Below are 20,320 nucleotides of genomic sequence, written 5' to 3'. Positions count from 1 at the left end.
AATGTTCTCTCTGTATTCTCAGACAGATCCTTAGAGAATTCTCAGAAGAGGCTAGTCCAATTCATTCTCTTACCTACATAGTGGGGCAGAGAATGAGACTTGTGTTAACAAAATGCATTTTCTTTTTTGCAATGCTGGGAATCAAATCCAGGGCCTTGCACATGCTAAGCAAATGTGCTGTGACTGATCTACATCCCCAGCCCACACAATAAATTTTCTTAATCATGGAAAAAAAGTTTTAAGTTCAAGTTATTCTAAAGAAAGAATCAGTGGCATCAATATCTATGACTCCTGAAAATGCTTTAAAGTTCTCTTCAACTTCTCTTATAAGTCTCTAGCTACATCCTTTTGTAATTTCCTTCAAGTAATTATAGCATACAAATGAAAATAATTTTTAAATGGAAATTGTGTTATTTTTAAGTTTTGTCTGTTTTCTGATAACAGCATCTTTTCAATTTTATTTTATTGTAAAATATAACATTTTAATTTAATAACGCATTAGTACTGGGGGATTAGTTAGAAAGTTAACCTCTGGGACTGCCATAATCATGTTCTATTTTGATTTTTCCAGTAGTTTACAGTTATGCATGTATTGAGTAGAATAAAATTTATGTTCAAGTGCTATGCTTTTTATTATATCCTTTAAGATTGTATTTGAATTTGTAGGACCTTTGTCTTAATTGAAGTGCCTTCACATGAGTAATAACTATTAAATGAGCATTTAAGTAATAGACATAGAATTTATTTGTGAAACCATTTTATTTTATACAAATCTTTGTGAAACTCTGTTGTACTTTCAGCACACAATTGACAAGGATAAGAGTATTCTAAGATGTTCAAAAAGGTGTTTAGGGAAATGATTTCTGAAAATTGAAATTATTGTGAAAATTCTCAGTAGACTCTTGATCTAGATCTAGTAGTATCACTGATAATGTTAGACTGAATTTTCATACAGCAAGAACCATTTCTTATTGGTCCTTATTTTCAGAATATAGCATATATACAATTAGTGCTTAATTAGTATTTCTTGAATGAATGAGTCAATAAATTTACTCATTGACTCAATAAATTCTCATAATTAGTAGAAGAGAAGATGGAACATTGTAGAAGATCTGCAATAGGTCTTTGTTAAACTGCACCTCTCCTTGTTAAACTTGTTTTTCATGCATGTAATTTTTCGTGTGTGTGTGTGTGTGTGTGTGTGTGTGTGTGATTTGTACAGACTCAAAGAGTATTTTTAAAAACTTGGTTTCAAGATGAAACTTAAAGGATATACATAGGAATTAGATGGGAATATGGAAAAATAAAAATATTTTGTGTGGTGGGATTCTGGGTTTAAAAGTTTTTAATTTCTATTTTTATTGTAATAATATATTGACCCATTAATAATGATAAAGGAAAAAATGATGTTACATTAATGCCATTAAGGATTCTATTTTACAAAGCTCTGTAACACTTAAGTATTTGCTTATTCATGCCTTAATTCATTTGAAAAGTGTGTCTTTAGCACCTTAAACCTACCAGAGATAATCAGAAATTTGTTAGACTGTAAAGTGTCATGAAGATTAATAAATATGGTAATTACTATGTTTTGTTCCAAAAAGCATATTGTTTCTTAATTTTTAATATCTCTAAAATTTGGACATGTTATCTCATTGATGGTATCTTTCAGTATAATTGGCAGCATTTTTTCCTTATTGGTACATAATTATAGAGAGTGTTTTACACACTGATATCTTAGATTTGTTGAAATATAGTACATTTTGAGATCTCAAGGCAAGAGTCACATATTATTTTTCTTAAATTTCCCTAAACCTAGTGCAGAATTTCACTGAATACATTATTTTTTTCAATCAATACATTTTGTGCTAAACAATAAAGAAACATTTTTCTCAAAATCTTATATTGAGGCTTTAAGTCTTTGGATTCCATTAGAGTATTGTTTTGAAATATCAGTTTATAAAATATTACGGCAATGTATATAGTCACCATTCTTCCTTTCACTAAATAGCTTAAACCTTACTGACATTTTATTTTTTTATTTTTTTATATTTCATTACTTTCTTTCAGCAGTTACAATATATCTTACTAGGAATTATTGAGTTGAATTTTCATTTTTTTGATAGGGAGATGTTTGGAGTGTGCGTGGCTGACTAGAATCTGGTTGTACATGGCTGAGATAGTGCATCAGTTTTTAGTTATTCTTCATTTTAAGAGGGCTAATTGTAATCCATGAATGATCTCCTAACCATTTATGAATTCTTTTATGAGAGATACTAATATGTAGCTAAGTCATACTGGTTTGCATTTTAAAGCTTTATGTTTCTTGTTTGGAGGCAATATCAATAAATACTGAAATGACTAAAAAATAAAAAAGGTAACCATGGAGGAGAGAAAAAATATATATATATATTTTAAAGTCAACCATGAGAGGATATAAAATGTGTATGTGTATGTGTCAAAATTGAAAGGCCTGAGTAAGCTGCCAACTGGGTAATTGACCTCTGAACAATAAAAAATTGGCTGTGATTTCATGCATTACTATTGAGCATTGTTTAGATTTAACTTTTGTTCCCTATTGATTGAATTAAAATTTGAGGTGGAGTGCTCTGTAATTGGTTTCTAAACTCTTGGTTGTTATCTTTCATTGTGAACCTATCTCTCATTGTGAGATTCAAACATGATAAAACAATAATGAGAAGTTAAAAAGCAGGGTTAGAAAAAAGTATGTATTTTAAACCTACAGCCTTCTAAACGGGAGAAAAGCAATTATGAGAGTTTAAAGAATCAATAGAAATTGATGTTTTATACCAAAGAAAACTCAAGACCTGAGTGCTGCCTTCCATGCCGTTACTATACAAATAAAAAGAAATCAATAGGCTCAGAAACGTAAGTTATTAAAGATTTACTTCCAGTGACTACTTTTGATACTCAAGGCACTGTTTAGTATTTGGATTCAGAAAATGTATGTCATTAAGCATAGGAAATTATTTTTTTAACTTAAAATGATCATTTTTCTTTTTAATCAGATCTTTTATCTCTTACATTTTGAAATAAATATGAATGTGAGGCGTGAATTTAAAATGAACCCTTTGTGTGGTTTCTAGCTAGTTAAATGAAAAGCCTTAAGGTCCTTGCCATTAAAAATATAGTGTTGTATTAAAGAATTATTGATCGGCTCCATCTCGCTGTGTTTGACAAATCTATTTCCAGGGTAACCTCTTAGCTCTAACAGTAGGAGATCTAATTGTAGAGTTTTGAAATGAGTATGGAACTTATCCAAACCAGTGAAGACAACAGTTAGAAAGGAAAGTTAAAAACAGTATGAGAATTTTCAATTTGAAGCACAGTTTGGAGTGTTAAAGAAGGTGTTACATGACTGAAATCATGAGAATTTATGTGTCTCATGTGGGGGGTAACATGAGATACATAAGTTCCTACAAGAATTGAAGCTCTTGTAGGAACAAAGTGATTTCTGTGTTCTCTACTTTTCTCTTAATGATATGTGTCCAACCAACAATGTTCACTTAAATGGAGACATTTAAGGCATACCCAGATTTTCGAAACCCATTAATCATCTTGCAGGGAAGAACATACAACAAATTTTGTAAATGTCATAGTTGTTGCTGGAATATCGTTTGTTAATGATTATGAACTATAAGAGGCCAGGTATATGCAGTTCATAGCTGGCTGTCTTTTGCCCATATCCCGCGTGGGCAGTGAAATTTGGGGTTCCTTTCCGTGAAGTGGGCTGACTGTGAAATAAAAGCTAAGAAAGAGAAAACGGCAAAGAAACCACAGGACACAGGAAATAATTTTAGAAAGCGGGGTGGGATGGCTCTTCCGTTTTAGAGATCATGCTTCCACACTGGAAAGAGAGCAAGAGAGCCCATGCTTGCTTTATTTATATGGGGGAAGCATCAAAGGTTTTCCATGGAATGTTCTTTGTCAAATAAGGTAGGAGGTGGTCTGTCGAGTTTCCAAAAGGTTACGCCCCACTTCAGAGAGCAGTCTCCCTAGCTGAGCAAAGACAGAGGTCACATGCATTGTGCAGTCCATTGAGTGGGAGGAGTCACAAAATAGTTTGCAATGCCAAACCTAAATCTCCCTGGCTCAAGGTCAAACGAAGATGCTCAGATAAACTCAAATTTAAGTCATGAGTGGCATCCCACAGCTGTCTATACTACCACTTCTTTCTCTTATTCAAAAAATCAAAGCTGAATTCAAGTGGATGAAAGTGATATTGGGGGACAACTTTGAATTGATTCTGAGTAATTAAAATTCATTTATAAACTTGTGTTCTACATAATTAATAACATTGACATGCTTACAGTTTGATTTTTTTTTAATACCAGCATGTTAGTTTAATGCTTGGTTTCTTGATCTTGTTACAATAGTTTCTATGATGAATAATCCTGTTTGACAGATTATTTTCTTGACAATTATTTGTGTTAAGGATGCCTTTTACTCTACAGAATGTAGATTATTATTCTTATATTTATATAGTGAGAATGGGAGGTAGAGATAATCTGTAACAGAGTTTATCACAACTCTTTTTTCACGCCATGAGACAACTTTCTTTTACCTCTTTGAATTTCAAGAATCTCTGTTAAAAACTGCCAACACAAAAAAACCTCAAGCTTTCCAAACCAAGAACACAACTTTTGTAGAAAGACCAAGGAGCCAAGATAAGCAAAGGAAAACTCTTGCCTTGAAGTAATAGAGTTAAAATACCTTTACAGAGAAAATAATAGAAATAATGAAACTAAAGACATGATTCTGTTCTATCCCTGCTTGGACTGTTATTTCCTGTCAGTGAAGCTGTTCTTCTTAGTTTTATTTCATTATTCAGAAATTTATTAAAATCATAGACTTTACATGGGTTCAATCCCCAGCACTAAACAAACAAACAAAACCCCATAGACTTATAAAGCAAGGAATGACTTCAGAGGTCATCTATATATAACCTCATGTTTACATTTCTAACAGGTTATTTTTTGTAGCCCTATAAATGTGGTTTAATCTTTGGATCCTTACTACTTGGCATCGAACTTTGAAGGTATTTTACAGATATTTGTTAAATTAGCTTAAAGAACCTATTCTTCATTAATATTAGTGAGTAAAATACCGTTGATAAGACCTGATAGTTCCTAGTTAATTTGGCAATTAAATTTCATCAGTGATTTTTTTTCTTGACTTTTTTTTCCTCTAATTAGATTTGCATCTGCTGGGGATGATGGAATTGTAGTCATTTGGAATGCCCAGGTTTGTATTGATTATATATGAATCATGTAATAAATATATGACAATATAGTTGTGTATTAAAATATAAATACTATAATGGGGTATATTTGCATAACATTGTCATTTGAGACTAATCAATATTTGAAAAGGCCTACTTGGATAATTTCATTTAACAGGACCAGTATTTCATAGTAAAGAGGGCAAGTTTTCATGAGAAATAATTGCTGTTTTTTAAAAATAAGTCTTAACCTTTTTTAGAATTAATTTATTTTTTTATTTGCCCTTTTTAGTTTTACATGACAGTAGAATGTATTTTGGCATATTATAATACATGGAGTATGACTTTATTCTATTTAGGATCCCATTCTTGTGGTTCTACATGTTATGGACTTACCCTGGTTGTATATTCAAATACAAGGGTAGGAAAGTTATGTCTGATTAATTCTATTGTCCTTCTTATTCTCCTCCCCATCCCTTCCTTTCGTTTCCCTTTGTCCAATCCAATGGACTTCTGTTTTTCCCCTCCCTATGAACAGTTGTTGTGGGTTAGCATCCACATTATCAGAGAGAACATTTGGCCTTTGGTTTGGGGGATTGGCTTATTTCACTTAGCACGATATTCTCCAGTTCTGCCCATTTACCAGCAAATGCCATAAAAATCATTCTTAATGCCTGATAATATTCCGTTGTGTGTGTGTGTGTGTGTGTGTGTGTGTATAAAATTTTCTTTATCCATTCATCTGTTGAAGGGCATCTAGGTTGGTTCTATAGTTTGGCTATTATGAATTGAGCTGCTATAAACATTGATGTAGCTGTGTCACTGAAGTGTGCTGATTTTAAATCCTTTGGGTATAGACCGAGTATGGGATAATTGGGTCAAATGGTGGTTCTATTCCAAGTTTTCTAAGGAATCTCCATACTACTTTCCATAGTGGTTGCACCAATTTGCAGTCCCACCTTTCTCAATAAATGAGAGAACCTTTCTCCCCACATCCTCATCAACATTTATTGTTACTTGTACTCTTGATAGTTGCCATTCTGACTGGAGTTAGACCAGAGACCCTGAGCTTACTAGAAGAAAAAGTAGGCCCAGCCCTACATCATGTCGGCTTAGGAAATGACTTCCTCAACAAGTATACTAAAGTACAAGAAGTACAATCAAGAACCAATAAATGGGATGGTATCAAACTAAAAACTTATTCATTGCAAAGGAAACAATCAAGAACATTGAACAGAGAGCCTATGAACAACAAAAAATAATCAATAAGTGACCAAAGGAACTGAATAGGTACTTCACAGAAGAAGAAATACCAATGGTCAAAAATATATGAAAAAATGTCCAATATCTCTAGCAATTAGAGAAATGCAAATTAAAACTACACTGTGATTCCATCTCATTCCAGTCAGAATGGCAATTATAAAAAAGTTTTAATCTTGTTGAACAAAATTTAGATCATCAGCAACTATGCACTGACTTCCAGAATGAATCAAGTATTGATTTTTGTGAGAGCCACAGTTTTTATTTCAGTATTGTATGAGCATAATATAGCATTCTTCTCATGTTTGACTTTAATAGAATGAAAGGAATATTTTTTTTTTCAAAATATATAAGGCTTCACCAAGTTTCCCCAAGGCTTCTCTTCCTGATCCTTTGTTTCTCAAATTATTCTCTTAGTATTTTTCTTCACTTACATTTAATTTTGTTGTTATCTAGTCTGTTAGGTCCGTGTTAGTTTTTTTTAGTGACTTTGCGCTGGGGTTGTGGCTCAGCAGTAGAGCGCTCGCTTAGCACATGTGAGGCCCTGGGTTCGATCTCAGCACCACATAAAAATAAATAGATAGATAGATAAATAAATAAATGAAATAAGTTATTTAAAAACAACAACAAAAAAAAACCTGCCAATTAACATTACAGTTTCCCAATATCCACAAGGGATTGGTTCCAGCCCTCCTTTCCCATACCAAAAATCCATGGATGTTCAAGTCCCTCATAAAATGGTTTAGAATATATATACATACATACATATAAAATATGTATTCTTATACTAAACTCATGTTCTTTAAATCATCTCTAGGTTGTACGTAAATACTACATAAATACTCATTACATTGTATTTAAGTAATAAGGACAAGAAATAAAAGTTTATACATGTTTAGTAAAGTCACAATTTTTAAAAATATTTTCAGTACAAAATATTTTTTGGGTGTGTAAATGAGTCCTCCAGCTATTTTTTATTTGGTTGAATCCATGGATACAGAACTAGTAGATGCAGAGGTCCACTTGTACTTTCACCACATTCATGAAATCCTGCAACCTTGAAAGATTTGCAATTTATATTATATTTACATTTTATTTTTGTATGTTTGTTTCTTGGGAAATCAATGGTAGACTAATGGAGGTAGACATTGAATGGGTGGGGATAGAGGCTGGTGTTAAATGGAGTGGAAACTAACTATAAGTGGTTAGTCAGTGCATATACACATATACACACACATTATTTTCTTCCACAACTCATAACTATATAGAGTTAGATAACATACATGGATAATAATGACTTTCTGTTGTTTTTATACAGATTAAATTGCTTATTATATTTGCTTCATGTACACAATTCTTAAAACCATAGGAAAGGATATTCCTTTAAATTCTCTATAAAATATTGCTACAGTTGGCATTTTTCATTAGAAAATTATCAAAATTATTTTTTGCTTTTCTCTCAGCACTTGTTTAGATTCCGTTCAATTGTTTTAACTCAAGTTATGTCTTTTTTTAAACTATGATATATTTATTGATTCATTTTTTTGTTTTTGTGGTGCTGGGGATTGAACCTGGGGCCTTATGTGTGCTAGGCAAGCACTCTACCACTGAGCCACATCCCCAACCCTAAAATTATGTCTTGAATAAGTAATTTTAAACAGAATATATGTGTATTTTATGTTTCTTTTTTTTTTAAGTTGTTGATGAACTTTATATGTGGTGCTGAGAATTGAACACCGTGCCTCACATATGCTATATAAGGGCTCTACCACCGAGTTACAGCCCCAGCCCTCTTCTTAATGTTATTTAAGATTATTTAAATTATGAAAGATGAACCTATTAACATTTTTTTTTTTTGTATTTTAGACAGGAGAAAAGCTTTTGGAACTCAGTGGACACACTCAAAAGATAACAGCTATTATTACATTTCCTTCCTTGGACTCTTGTGAAGAAAAAAATCAACTCATCTTGACAGCCTCTGCTGATCGAACAGTTATTATATCCTTAAATCTAGAAGAAAGTGAAATAGCCACAGTGGCCCAAGGGACAACTACATGCATTATCAGTCTTTAGACTCTAGGGGCCTATCTACCCTATGTAGCAAAAATGATTTTATTGTAGTCTTCATAAGACACTTCTTAAAAGTATTAGGCATCTGAAAAGTATTAGACTAGAAATAGCAGGTTAAGGCTTGTATTGATGGAAACCCCATGACTAAAGCTGTTCTTTCCAGAGTTATTGTTATATCAAGTTGTGTAAAATGGAGGAAATGGGAGAAAGTGGGCTTAGAGGTTTTTTTTATTATCTTATTTTTGTTTTTCAATTTAGGGAAAAAAAGATGAGTTGGACTACAGAATAATTCACATTTCCCCTTTTTTAATTTGTATAAAAAGAAATGTAATGGCCCCAACCCATGAGAACCTTTGGATTTCTGAATCTGCATAAAAGTAGTTACCATCTGTTTAATATTAACATTCAGTATTCAAAAACAATTTTAAAAGGTAAATTTATTTTCCTCATAATTTTAGGTAAAAAGTTAAGATGTAACTGCAGTGGTAAAATTTTATTAAGTGCTTATGTGTGCTATACATTGTCTTTCTATTTAATCCTGAAAAAGCCCTTTGAAAGATATTTTTAGCTCTTCTCATTTACAGATGAGAAAGTAGAGGCGTAGAGATTTTAAATAACTTCCCCAAGGCACAGAGCCAGTGTAGGGTAGAACTGAGAAGCAGTCTGGCTGCAAAGTCAGAACTCTGGACCACTATAGGACACTGTGACACTGTCTTCATAAAATATTTTCTATAAACAAGTTCATCCTCATATACAATCTATATGAGGAATTGAATCTGTGAAGCTCATAGCCAAGTGCTAGAGATAACTATAGTCCTTCATTACTTTTTTTTAAAGGTGTCAGATTGACTTTAAAAAGTTTATGATTATCTGAAGTTCTGTTTAAACAGTTTCAAGGATTAGTGACACTATTTCTTAGGCTTTGATAGTACTAAGACATACTATTTAATAACACACTTTAAAGAAATTCTTCAGCTGAAGTGTTTTCCAGACACATTGCCTATAGGTGAGAAAAATTCCAAGAAAACGTTTAAATGGCAATAGATGTATGTGTGTGTGTGTGTGTGTGTGTGTGTGTGTGTGTGTGTGTATATATATATATATATGGGTGTGGGTGTGTATATACTATACACACACATACATGTATATATACCTACACACACACACACACACACACACATATATATATATATATATATATATATATATACACATACATGAGCACATGTGTCTTGGTGATTAAAGTATGACATAAACAAGGACAAAAATTTGCTTAGATGTTAACCAGAGCTGCTTTAATCTACTGCTGCATTGAGGCAAGTATTATTTTCCTTTGTTTTTTTTCTTTTTCAGTATAAGCTACAAATATAGAATTTAAAATACTTTCTCTTTATTAAACTATTCCCAAAATACTCTAATAGTACTTCAAGGTGATTATAATTATTTTAAATATGTATACAGGTAACAGTAGTATACTGTGTCTTCTTTGAATCAGGATAACAGTAGTAAATCATGCCATGCATACTGCAGGGAGCCTTTAGGAAATATCAATTAATAGATGTGATACTTTTTAGTATAAATTCTTTATGTTCATGTTTATTAGATTATGGCAGACTAAACATTTGCAGTATTTAATGCGTGTAAAGATTCAGTATCAGGCCACTCATTCTGCTGGCATTGGCAAATAGTTTGGTAGTAAAATTTACCTCAAGCTTATTGTAGATCGTAAGCCTGCTCTGCTATGTTGATGACTTACTATATGAACTAAATTTTGTGGTAGTATAAGTATTAAATATTTTATGTTTTATTTAAAGATCTTCTAACTGAATGTTTAATGTTTGTGATTTCATTCTAATTAGAAAAAGTTATCTCATAATTAAGATTTTAAAAATTCTACTTAGAAATTATTTCTTAACATAAATTTAGGTATGGGATTCTGATACTGGCAGACAAGTTCAGAGAGTATCATGTTTCCAGTCTACTGTAAAGGTAAAAATCTTAAAGAAGTTAAGAGTTTTTAATGGTAATCTGTTTTTGTCTCAGGAAAAAAAATGGTTAAATAAATTACATAAAATTACTTTGGGAGATTTAAAAATTATTTTTTCACAGACACCTCCAGTCACTTGATTCTAAGACTAGATTTTTGTGAACATATGTATTGACTCTTAACAGTGTTTCAAATGGAAAGTAGAGCAGGGGCTAATTATTATAGCAAGATAAGAAAGAAAATAGAACTGGGCATATTTTTAGTAGGTAATCCTGAGATGCCACTTATAGAAAGACTTTAACAATAACTAGTCTTTTTTTTTTATTCTATGAACTAAAAATATGGAGTTATTTGTCCCTTGACTACTCCCTTCTTTAAGGTCATAAAGATATGTCAATTAGTTCTAAAATTAAAAATCTTTCGTGACTAATTAGCTTCTATTAGGTTCATTAATTTTACAAACATCATTTGGCACTTCTTATGTGAGAGAAACTCTGCTACATGTTGGAGAAACAAACATGGATAAGTCTTGGTTACTTGTGATTCATACAGAAGAAATTACCTTAAATGTTCTAAGAAAGTAACACTGTTTTTTAATGTTAACCAGTTTGGGAAAAGACACTAGTAAAATGAGGTGTTTCCTCATTTGCTTTAAAGCTAACTGAGCTTCATGTTGGAGATAACACTTTTTTTTTTTCCAACAGTGAAAAGATTTTTTTTCCTAAAAGGCAGCATCTCTGGTAGCTACCTCATGGCACTGTGCTGTTATGAATAACAATAAAGATTCTGGGGAAAGAAGTACTATGTCCTGTATGCTCATATTTAATTTACCAATGAACTTTCTCTGAAGAAGTCATTAAAGTATTGACTTGATCAAAATCTCTAAATGATATGAAAAGATGTTACTTATATATTTCTTAAAAATAATTCCTACTATCTGAAAAAACAAGGTCTTTAGGTTTCAATTGAAAATACTTGAGTTGAAGGAATAGAGAAGGAGAAAAAAAAATTAGTGTCTTTGGGGGAAGTTCCTTTTGGGAACTGTTTCATAAACTAGTCATAGGAACTGGTCAATAATAAAGTGCCTTATTTCAGTTTGGTAAAAATACCTTATAAAAGGGTTTTATTGAAATTAGCTAGGTAATTGTATTTGTTTACTCTGGCTGTGATCCTGCTTTACAAAAAAAATTATTAAACAAGTAATATTGTGTTCACTTTAGTTCATTAGATCAGTTGTTCTTGAAGAGATAATTTTTTAAGAATTTCATATATATATGAAATGCTATATATGTGAAATGCTATTATTTATCATTTGAACTAGTAAATTTTTCTTATCAGGGTGAGTGTTAGCAAGGAGATAGTGAAATTGACATTTTTATTGCTTTTTGAGAGAATAAATTCACATGCTCTGCTGGAAGGCAGTTTGGCTTTACTAATGAATCAAAAAAAATTAACCAAAGGCAGAATGTTTTCTCTGATATGCAGAAGCTAATTCACAGAAAGGGGGAGTGTGGCTAGGGAAGAATAGAGTTACTTTAGATTAGGTAGAAGGGAGTGAAGGGAGAGGAAGTGGTATGAAGGTAGGAAAGATAATAGAATGAAACAGACATTATTACCTTATGCATATATGACTGTATGACCAATGTGATTCTATAACATATGCAATAAGAAAAATGAGAAATTATACTGCATTTATATATATCAAAGTACATAAATGTATTCTACTGTCATGTATAACTAATTAGAATAAAAAAATTAAAATTTAAGAAATTATATGCATGTGCACACATACACACACCCCCCCCATATAGATACCCACATATACACACTCATTAAAATGTCATTTCAAGGGTTGGGGTTGTGGTTCAGTGGTAGAGCACTTGCCTAGCACATGTGAGGCACTGGGTTCTGTCCTCAGCACCACATAAAAATGTAAATAGATAAAATAAAGTTATTGTTTCCATCTACAACTAAACATATTTTTTAAAAAAATATCACTTCAGAAGACTATAAAATAGAGTTTGTACCATGCTAATGATAATGTTATGTAACAAAAGCAGTACATTAACATCCATAAAATATTAGCAAACCAAGGGACTGGGGGTGTAGCTCAGCCTTAGAGCACTCGCCTGGCAATCGATCTCGCCTGGGTTCGATCCTCAGCACCACATAAAAATAATTAAACAAAATAAAGGTATTGTGTACAACTAAAAAATAAATATTTTAAAAAAATAGCAAACCAAATCCAGTAATATATAAAAGGAGATTATGCAACATAATCAAGGGAGATTTATCCCATTAGTATGAGCTTAATTTTACATAAGAAAATCAGTCAATGAAGTACATCATAGTAAGAATACATGGTAAAAATCACATGATCATCTCAATAGATGCAGAGAAAGTATTCAATAAACATCAGTGCCCTCTAATGATAAAAATACTCTGTGAACTAGGATTTTATTAAGGGCAAAAGACTGAACACTCTTCCTCCTGAGATCAGGAACAAAGTAAGAGCGTCTGCACTGAGCACTCTGTTTGGTATAGTACTTGAAGTTCTAGCCAGGGCAATTAGCAATAAAGAAGAAATAAATGACATCAATTTGGAAAGAAAGGCATGAAACTGTCTATATTTACAAATGATGTGATCTTGTATATAGAAGATCCTAAATCCACAATAAAACTGATAAGGCTAATATATTAATTTAGTAAGGTTTCAGGATACACAATCAATATATAAGAATCAGTTGTGTTTGTTATTTACTAATATTTAACCCTCTAAAAATTAAGAAAATCCATTTATGGTAACATCCAAAAGAATAGAACACTTAGGAATAAATTTAAAGTTCAGGATTTTTTCATTAAAAATTTCAAAATGAGTTGAAAGAAGATCTAAATAACTGAAGAGAATATTCCATGTTCATGGATCAGATTTAATAGTGTTAAGATTATAGCACCATTCATTGATCTACAGATGGAACAAAATCATTATCAAAATTATAGCTGACTTTTTATTTCAGAAACTGGCAAGCAAGAATAGCCAAAACAGTCCTGAAAAGGAAGAACAAAATTGTAAGACTGTCACTTCCCCATTTAAAAACTTACATAACACTGAAGTAATCAAGTCAGTGTTGTACTGGCATAATGGTAGACACACAGATCAAAGGGATATAATTGATAGTCCAGAAATAAAATCTCACATATATAGACAATATTTGTGATTTTTGACATGGTGCCAACACCCTTCAATGGAAGAAAGACAAGACTTCAGAAAAAATGATGCTGATCCAGGTGCCATAGTTTCAGCTATTCTGCAAGCCGAAGTAGGAGGAGTCCAGAAGTTTGAGACCAGCCTGGGTAACTTAGGGAGACCTGTCTCCAAAAAAAAAAAAAAAAAAAAAAAAAAACTTAATGCAACAAGATATCCACCTACAAAACAATTAAATTTAAAACATTTCATTTATTAAAAAAATTAATTGAATTGGACCTCATCAAAATTAAAAGCTTTTGTGCTTCAAAGGAACACCACTAAGAAAGTGAAAAAATAACCTGTAAAATGGAAGAAAGTATTTGCAAATTCAGTGTACTTGCATCCAGAATATGCAAAGAATTCTCCACAATTAAGAGATAAATAAACAAAGGATTTAAAACAAATTTCTCTGAATAAGACAAGTAGCCAAGAAACTCATGAAAAGCTCAACATCGTTAGTCTTTAGAGAAATGCAAATCAAAAACCACATTGATAATCTCAGCAATTTGAGACTAAGATAGGAGGATTGAATGTGTAGACCAGCCTCAGTAACTTAGACCCTATGTAAAAATAAAATAAAACACAAGAAAACTCCACATATACATACAATAGAATACTATTTTATACATACCAGAATGACTCATGTCTAAAAGACCAAAGACCAGTCTTAACAAGTGTTAATAAGATGTGAAAAAAACTGTAACTGTCATACATTGCTGGTGGGATTGTAAAATGGTACCATCACCTTGGAAAACAGTTTGGTAGTTGATCAAAATATTTAACAGAATTATTTAACACAACTATCCTCCTAGATATATTCCCAAGAGAAATAAAAACATGTCCACGAGTATTCAGAGCAGTATTATTCATAATAGCTAAAAGATGGAAACAACCTACATGTTTATCAATTGATGAATGAATAAATAAAATGTGCATATCCATACAGAGGAATATTATTGGGCAATAAAATGAAAAAGGTACTAATATTAAAGCAGAGATTAGGCAGCATAGGACCTCTTGAAATAAAAACTGCATTGATTGCTTTCAACTCTTTTTAAAAACAGCCCTACTTGCAACCTAGACAAGATCACCAGAACCTCCTCATTTTCTTTTTAATTCTTTCTTGCTCTTGTCTTTTTTCTAAGCTGCCAGTGGGCAGGTGAGGAAAGGACTATTAAGGGGCCCTTTAGGGAGCCACTAGAGGTGAAGGTCAGTCCATGAAATGCTAACCATCCTGAGTCTACCAAACAGAATTATTGGGAAGAATTAGGAGATAACTAATCTGAAACTCAAAAACTAAGGTTGCATTTTCTATTTTATTTAAAAAGGAGTTTAAACATTGTGTGTTTTCTATTACTGAGTAGGAAATTACCTCACAGTTTAGTGGCTTAAAACAATAAACATTTATTATCTAATAGTTTTTGTGGTCAGGAACAGAGAACATCTTAGCTCAGTGGTTCTGGCTCAGGATCTGAACTTGTGGGCATAGTTTAAAACCATTGAACAATGAAATGCTTGAGTTTTTAAATTGACACACATTTCAAATCAATTTTGCAGTGTTTAACTGTTCTTAAGAGACTAGATGTTTGGCTCTCTGGTGGGAATGACTTATGTGTGTGGAACCGAAAATTAGATCTCCTGTGTAAGACCAGCCACCTTTCTGATACAGGTAAACAAAATATAATGCTGGGGTCTGGGGTTGAAGTTCAGTGGTAGAGCACTTGCCTAGCACCTATGATACACTGGGTTCAATCCTCAGCACCACATAAATAAATAAAGGAATTGTGTCCATCTACAACTAAAAATTATATATATAAATATTGCTGAATCATGATTGATAGACTCTAGAAGACAGCAAATTCAAAGAGACTTTATGAACACAAAGGTCTTTATGGGGGATTTAGGTTTTGTTTTGGTTTAGCTCCAAAGATTACAGGTAGCCATATTCAGTTAGTATATTCACTTCACAAATAATGTAATTAACATAGACTCTCATACTCTGTGCATCTGCTCTTATCTCCTCCACTTCCTCTGGCCCCATTATACTTTCATTTCCTCCTCTAGCATATCTCACACATGGGAAAATACAAAACATACTGGTTAAAAAAAAGACATGTGGAGGAGAAATTAAGCCAGAAAAGCTCTTCAGATCACAACAGTGCTACTAGTCTCAATGGATGGGAAGGACAAGCACATGAGTAAAATATTTTCCAAATTTACCTATATACTATGAATTACATCTATATGGTATATATCACAATGGAAAATTAACTTTAATACATAGATTTTTGCCAACATATATGCTGGTTCTAATACATCAACTCTAACTCTATAATTCTTTCTAACAAAAGTAATAATTATAACATATAGAAATTGTGGTTAGCTTCAAATCATTTTATGATTCAGTTATGAAAATATATTCAGAACTCTATACTTAAAAGCATGGTGGTATATGGTTGTAGTCTCGGCTTCTTGGGAAGCTGAGGCAAGAGGATCACTTGCCCAAGAGGTATGGCCCAGTCTGGGCGACATAGTGTGACCCTGTCTCTTAACACAATAAACAGACAAACCCTACAGAAATCTCTGTATGAAATATGGTATGGTATAACTCTGATTATTTTAGTAATATAAGGACTTTTGTAAATGTATTTATTGACCGTAAGAATGCTGTTAATTATTGGCTAACTCTGACTCACCAAATTCAGTTTCTCCTATATTTTCATTCAAAACCATGCTTCCAACGTGCAGTGCTTCAGTGGTAGACGGCGGCTGGATGTCCTCTAATTCGCCTCAGTCAGATCTCACAGGTTAAAGGCTCAGTCCCCAAGACTGCCCCATCTCACTTCAAATGCCATTTATAACACTATGTTTTTTGACCCATGGGCTATATATAAATCAAGATTCTCACAACCCCCTTCTTGGATTTGATTAATGACTAGAGCAGCTCTCAGAACTCAGGGAGGGTATTACAAAGGATGCAGAGGAAAGCCACATGGGGAACGCAGGTGGGAAGGGGTGAGGAGCTTCTGTGTCCTCTCCAAGTGTGTCAACCTCCATAACCTCCACGTATCCGCTATATGGAATCTCTGAACCCTGTCCTGTTGTTTTTCAAACAAAAAACATGCGTTATTCCATAGGCATGGCTGATTAAGTCATTGGTAGCCAGTGACCCATTCCACCTTCAGCCCCTATATTCTCCCTGGAGGTAGGGAGTTGGGGCTGAAAGCCCTAATCCTCTAATTCTGCCTTGATCTTTCTGGCAACCAGTCCTCATTCTGAAGTGACCTAGTGACTGCCAGCCATCCCATTAGCATATAAAACACACTATATTTTTGGATATTCAAAGGGTTTTAGAAGTTGGGTTATAGGAAACAGGATGAAGAACAAATATGTATTTCACAATGTCCTTTTAGCTCATTTAGTGCCCAGGCTTAAGTTTACATTGAGGGAAAAATACCAATTTTATCTCATTTGAATTAGCCATCTTGTAAATGGGTGATGGAGATTATCAGAAGGAAGTTGAAATGGCTGAATATACAACTTTGCCACAACAGTAAAAGTTTTCAAAGAGCATGTTGTACCCATAATAAAACAGTGTCTTCCAGAGGTCTCAGAAATCTACTTAGAACAATCATTTTCCATTTGTAAACATGTATATAAGTATGTTTGTAGCAAGTTTTGGGTACTTTGTTGTTACCATCTCCTTTATAGGAAATGATTGACATAAAACTCAGAATATTTTTGTTGGGATTCATAAAAAATGATTTGAATTTTATATATTTATGAAGGTATCAGTGCTTTGGTTGAAATACCTAAGAACTGTGTCATAGCAGCAGTTGGCAAAGAACTGAGTGAGTACTATTTTTTCTTTCTTTTTTCATTTATATACATGTGTGTACATGTGTGTATATGTGTATATATTTTAAACTAGACTAGTATATAAGTGCTGGAAAGACAAAGTAGTCTTTAATTCAGGGATATTTGCCCCTGCCAAGCCTTGGCTCCTTGGGATTGTTGAAAGTGATACAGAAAGTGAAACATTTTCAAGATGTTACATCAGGTTTCTTGTAGTTTAGTTTACTATATTCTTTGTTGTTTTAACAATATATTGCTGCTTTTTCTAAAATTGCAGTCTCAGGATAACTTGATAGTATTCCACTTAAAGCAGCATTTTCACACAACTTTGATAGGTGTAGGAAGGAGTTCTCTTTTGTATCATCTAAAAGACCTTCTCTTGACAACCATTATGAACATGAATGGCTATCAGAATATAATAACCTTGCTAGAGATTTATAAGTAGGTGAAATAGTGTCAGAAATACAGAAGAAGAAAAAAAATGGTATGACCTGTTTCCCAGAGAGACATGTGAGAAAGAAGAGAGACTTGGGTGGGTAATTACCACTACTTGGAAAGGATAAAAGACCTTTCTACTTCTCAGAAGTTAGGAATCCTAATCTTTGAGCATCCACAGCACTTGCTCCAGTGGCTTATCATAGCACTTAATTTACTGATGCTAAGTCTGTGTAAGTCTCATTCTCACTGTGGATTGAGCATTTCAAGGCAGTGCCTGGGCCTTGTTCACATTTGATAGCTAAAGCTCCAAGTACTTAGTAGAAGTATAATTAAGTATTGGTTGACAGAATCACTTTACTTGATTTGATTTTATATTTTATGTATTGGTTAAAATTAGGATTATACTAGTTTAAATAAAACTATTAAAGTCAGATGAGTTAAGCAAAACATTGAACATATACTTATAATCAAAAGAACTGTTTGACATACAAAAATTCTAAGGCTTATTCTCAGCGAATTTATAATATGTTGTGTGCCTAGATATCAAGAAAAGTTGTGTTTTTGTTTATTTGTCACTGAGTTAAAGTTAAGCATGAATTTGTAGTCTAGTTCAAAGCAGTACTTACTGGTCTAGGAATGTGAGTAGAGAAAATAGATAATGGACTTGTTTCAAGGGTGTGGGACAGTCACCAGCCAGGTAAATAGTGGGATGGGATAGCTGGACAACATTGAGTTGAGGTCCTAGAAAGAGTGGGGACTTCAGTATTTGCTAGTTAATTTGGAAGAATCAATAAAGCAAACAAGTTCTAAGGAAACCCTGACTTGGAGTTTGAATAGATTGTTTCAAACATCTCAAGCATTTGAAAGAAGCCATTTAAATTAGTATGAATAAGGCTATCTTTGGAGATGGGTTTTTCAATATGGTAGGTATTTTTCACTTCACGAAATACTTGCTTTTTGAGTAGAAAATGGTACTTCATCTTTCTTGAACATTTTAATAGAACAGTATCTCTTTTTGTCATTTAGTAATTTTCAGGTTAGTAGAACCCACAGAAGGATCCTTTGAATGGGATATTATTGAAGTTAAGCGCCTCCTTGATCACCAGGATAATATTCTTTCATTGGTTAATGTCAATGGTAAGCTCATCGTACATATTTATATTATGCACAATTTTGAACGTGTTAACCTATTCTGAACTTTAGTGTTTTTTTCCAGGATTCTCGAATGACTGTTATTAGAGTAATAGATTGTTAGAGATTGTGATTCTCTTTCACTCTAAGCTTATGCCAGTGAAGCTAAGCAAGAAGTCTCAAATGTTGTCAAGTCTAAGAGTTAGGTATAAGGAAAACAGAGTGAGGCAGCAACAAGAAGATAGAGAAAAGCATAATTATCCCAGGTGCCGCATGGTAGCTGTGAGCTGATCATCATAGTGCTCATAGCATTGTAGCATTCTTGGCAAATAGTTCTGGCCAGTTCTTTTTTTTTAATATTTATTTTTTTTAGGTGTAGATAGACACAACACAATGTTTTTATTTTTATGTGGTGCTGAGGATTGAAACCGGGTCCCGCCCGTGCTAGGGGAGCACTCTACCGATGAGCCACAATCCCAGCCCTGGCCAGTTTTTCTTTAGTAGAAAAGATTGGAAATAGTTATGCCCTTTTGTCTCGCTGACCATATTGTACAATATCACATAGCAAGTTATACATTAAAGTGGAATAACCAGGATTTAAGCCAGTTGTAGTTGTGATTGAAGAATCCCAGTGAAGAAGAAAGGTTTGCAGAAAATGAGTCATGTCTGCCCTTCCTATAGTTATGGGTTTTGACTTGCCAGACATCTTATTTGGCTCCATATACTATATTAGCTGAAGCTGACATCACATGGCAGGATAAGATCACAAACCATAGATCTTGACATTTAGCTAGTTCACTTACAAATAAGTGACAGCTTATATCATCAGAGCTCTATGGGTGATCTGTGTATGAATCAGGTGAGAGAATTCTTGTGGAGACTGCAAATGAGTCCTGTAAGGATCCTGTGAATATGAGATAGTAGAAAGGACCTGGACCCCAACCTCATATTTATCTGAAGCCTGGACTGGCTCTTGAAGAATATTTTGTGTAAACATGAGATGAGGGGAAAGAAGGGCACAGAAAGCACCAAGAGGACCAAATGTGGTCTCTGTTTTTATGCTACTCAGTCACGTTTTCATGTATATTAG

At 33.1% G+C, this 20,320-nt stretch overlaps 1 protein-coding gene across 1 annotated transcript in view; it reads left to right on the top strand.

Annotated features, from left to right (window-relative positions):
- The window catches only part of Wdr41 (WD repeat domain 41), a 41,264-nt gene that overhangs the window by 9,019 nt on the left and 11,925 nt on the right, over window positions 1–20,320 (top strand). The window contains exons 3-8 of the mRNA XM_026393247.2: window positions 5,217–5,265; window positions 8,369–8,500; window positions 10,499–10,561; window positions 15,364–15,475; window positions 17,595–17,657; window positions 19,126–19,236. Of these exons, the coding sequence (XP_026249032.1) occupies window positions 5,217–5,265; window positions 8,369–8,500; window positions 10,499–10,561; window positions 15,364–15,475; window positions 17,595–17,657; window positions 19,126–19,236 (530 nt within the window). The remainder of the gene's footprint in view (window positions 1–5,216; window positions 5,266–8,368; window positions 8,501–10,498; window positions 10,562–15,363; window positions 15,476–17,594; window positions 17,658–19,125; window positions 19,237–20,320) is intronic.

This window comes from Urocitellus parryii, chromosome 1, assembly GCF_045843805.1.
Source record: "Urocitellus parryii isolate mUroPar1 chromosome 1, mUroPar1.hap1, whole genome shotgun sequence".
NCBI classification, from domain to species: domain Eukaryota; kingdom Metazoa; phylum Chordata; class Mammalia; order Rodentia; family Sciuridae; genus Urocitellus; species Urocitellus parryii.
This window is presented reverse-complemented; position numbering and strand designations above follow the sequence as displayed.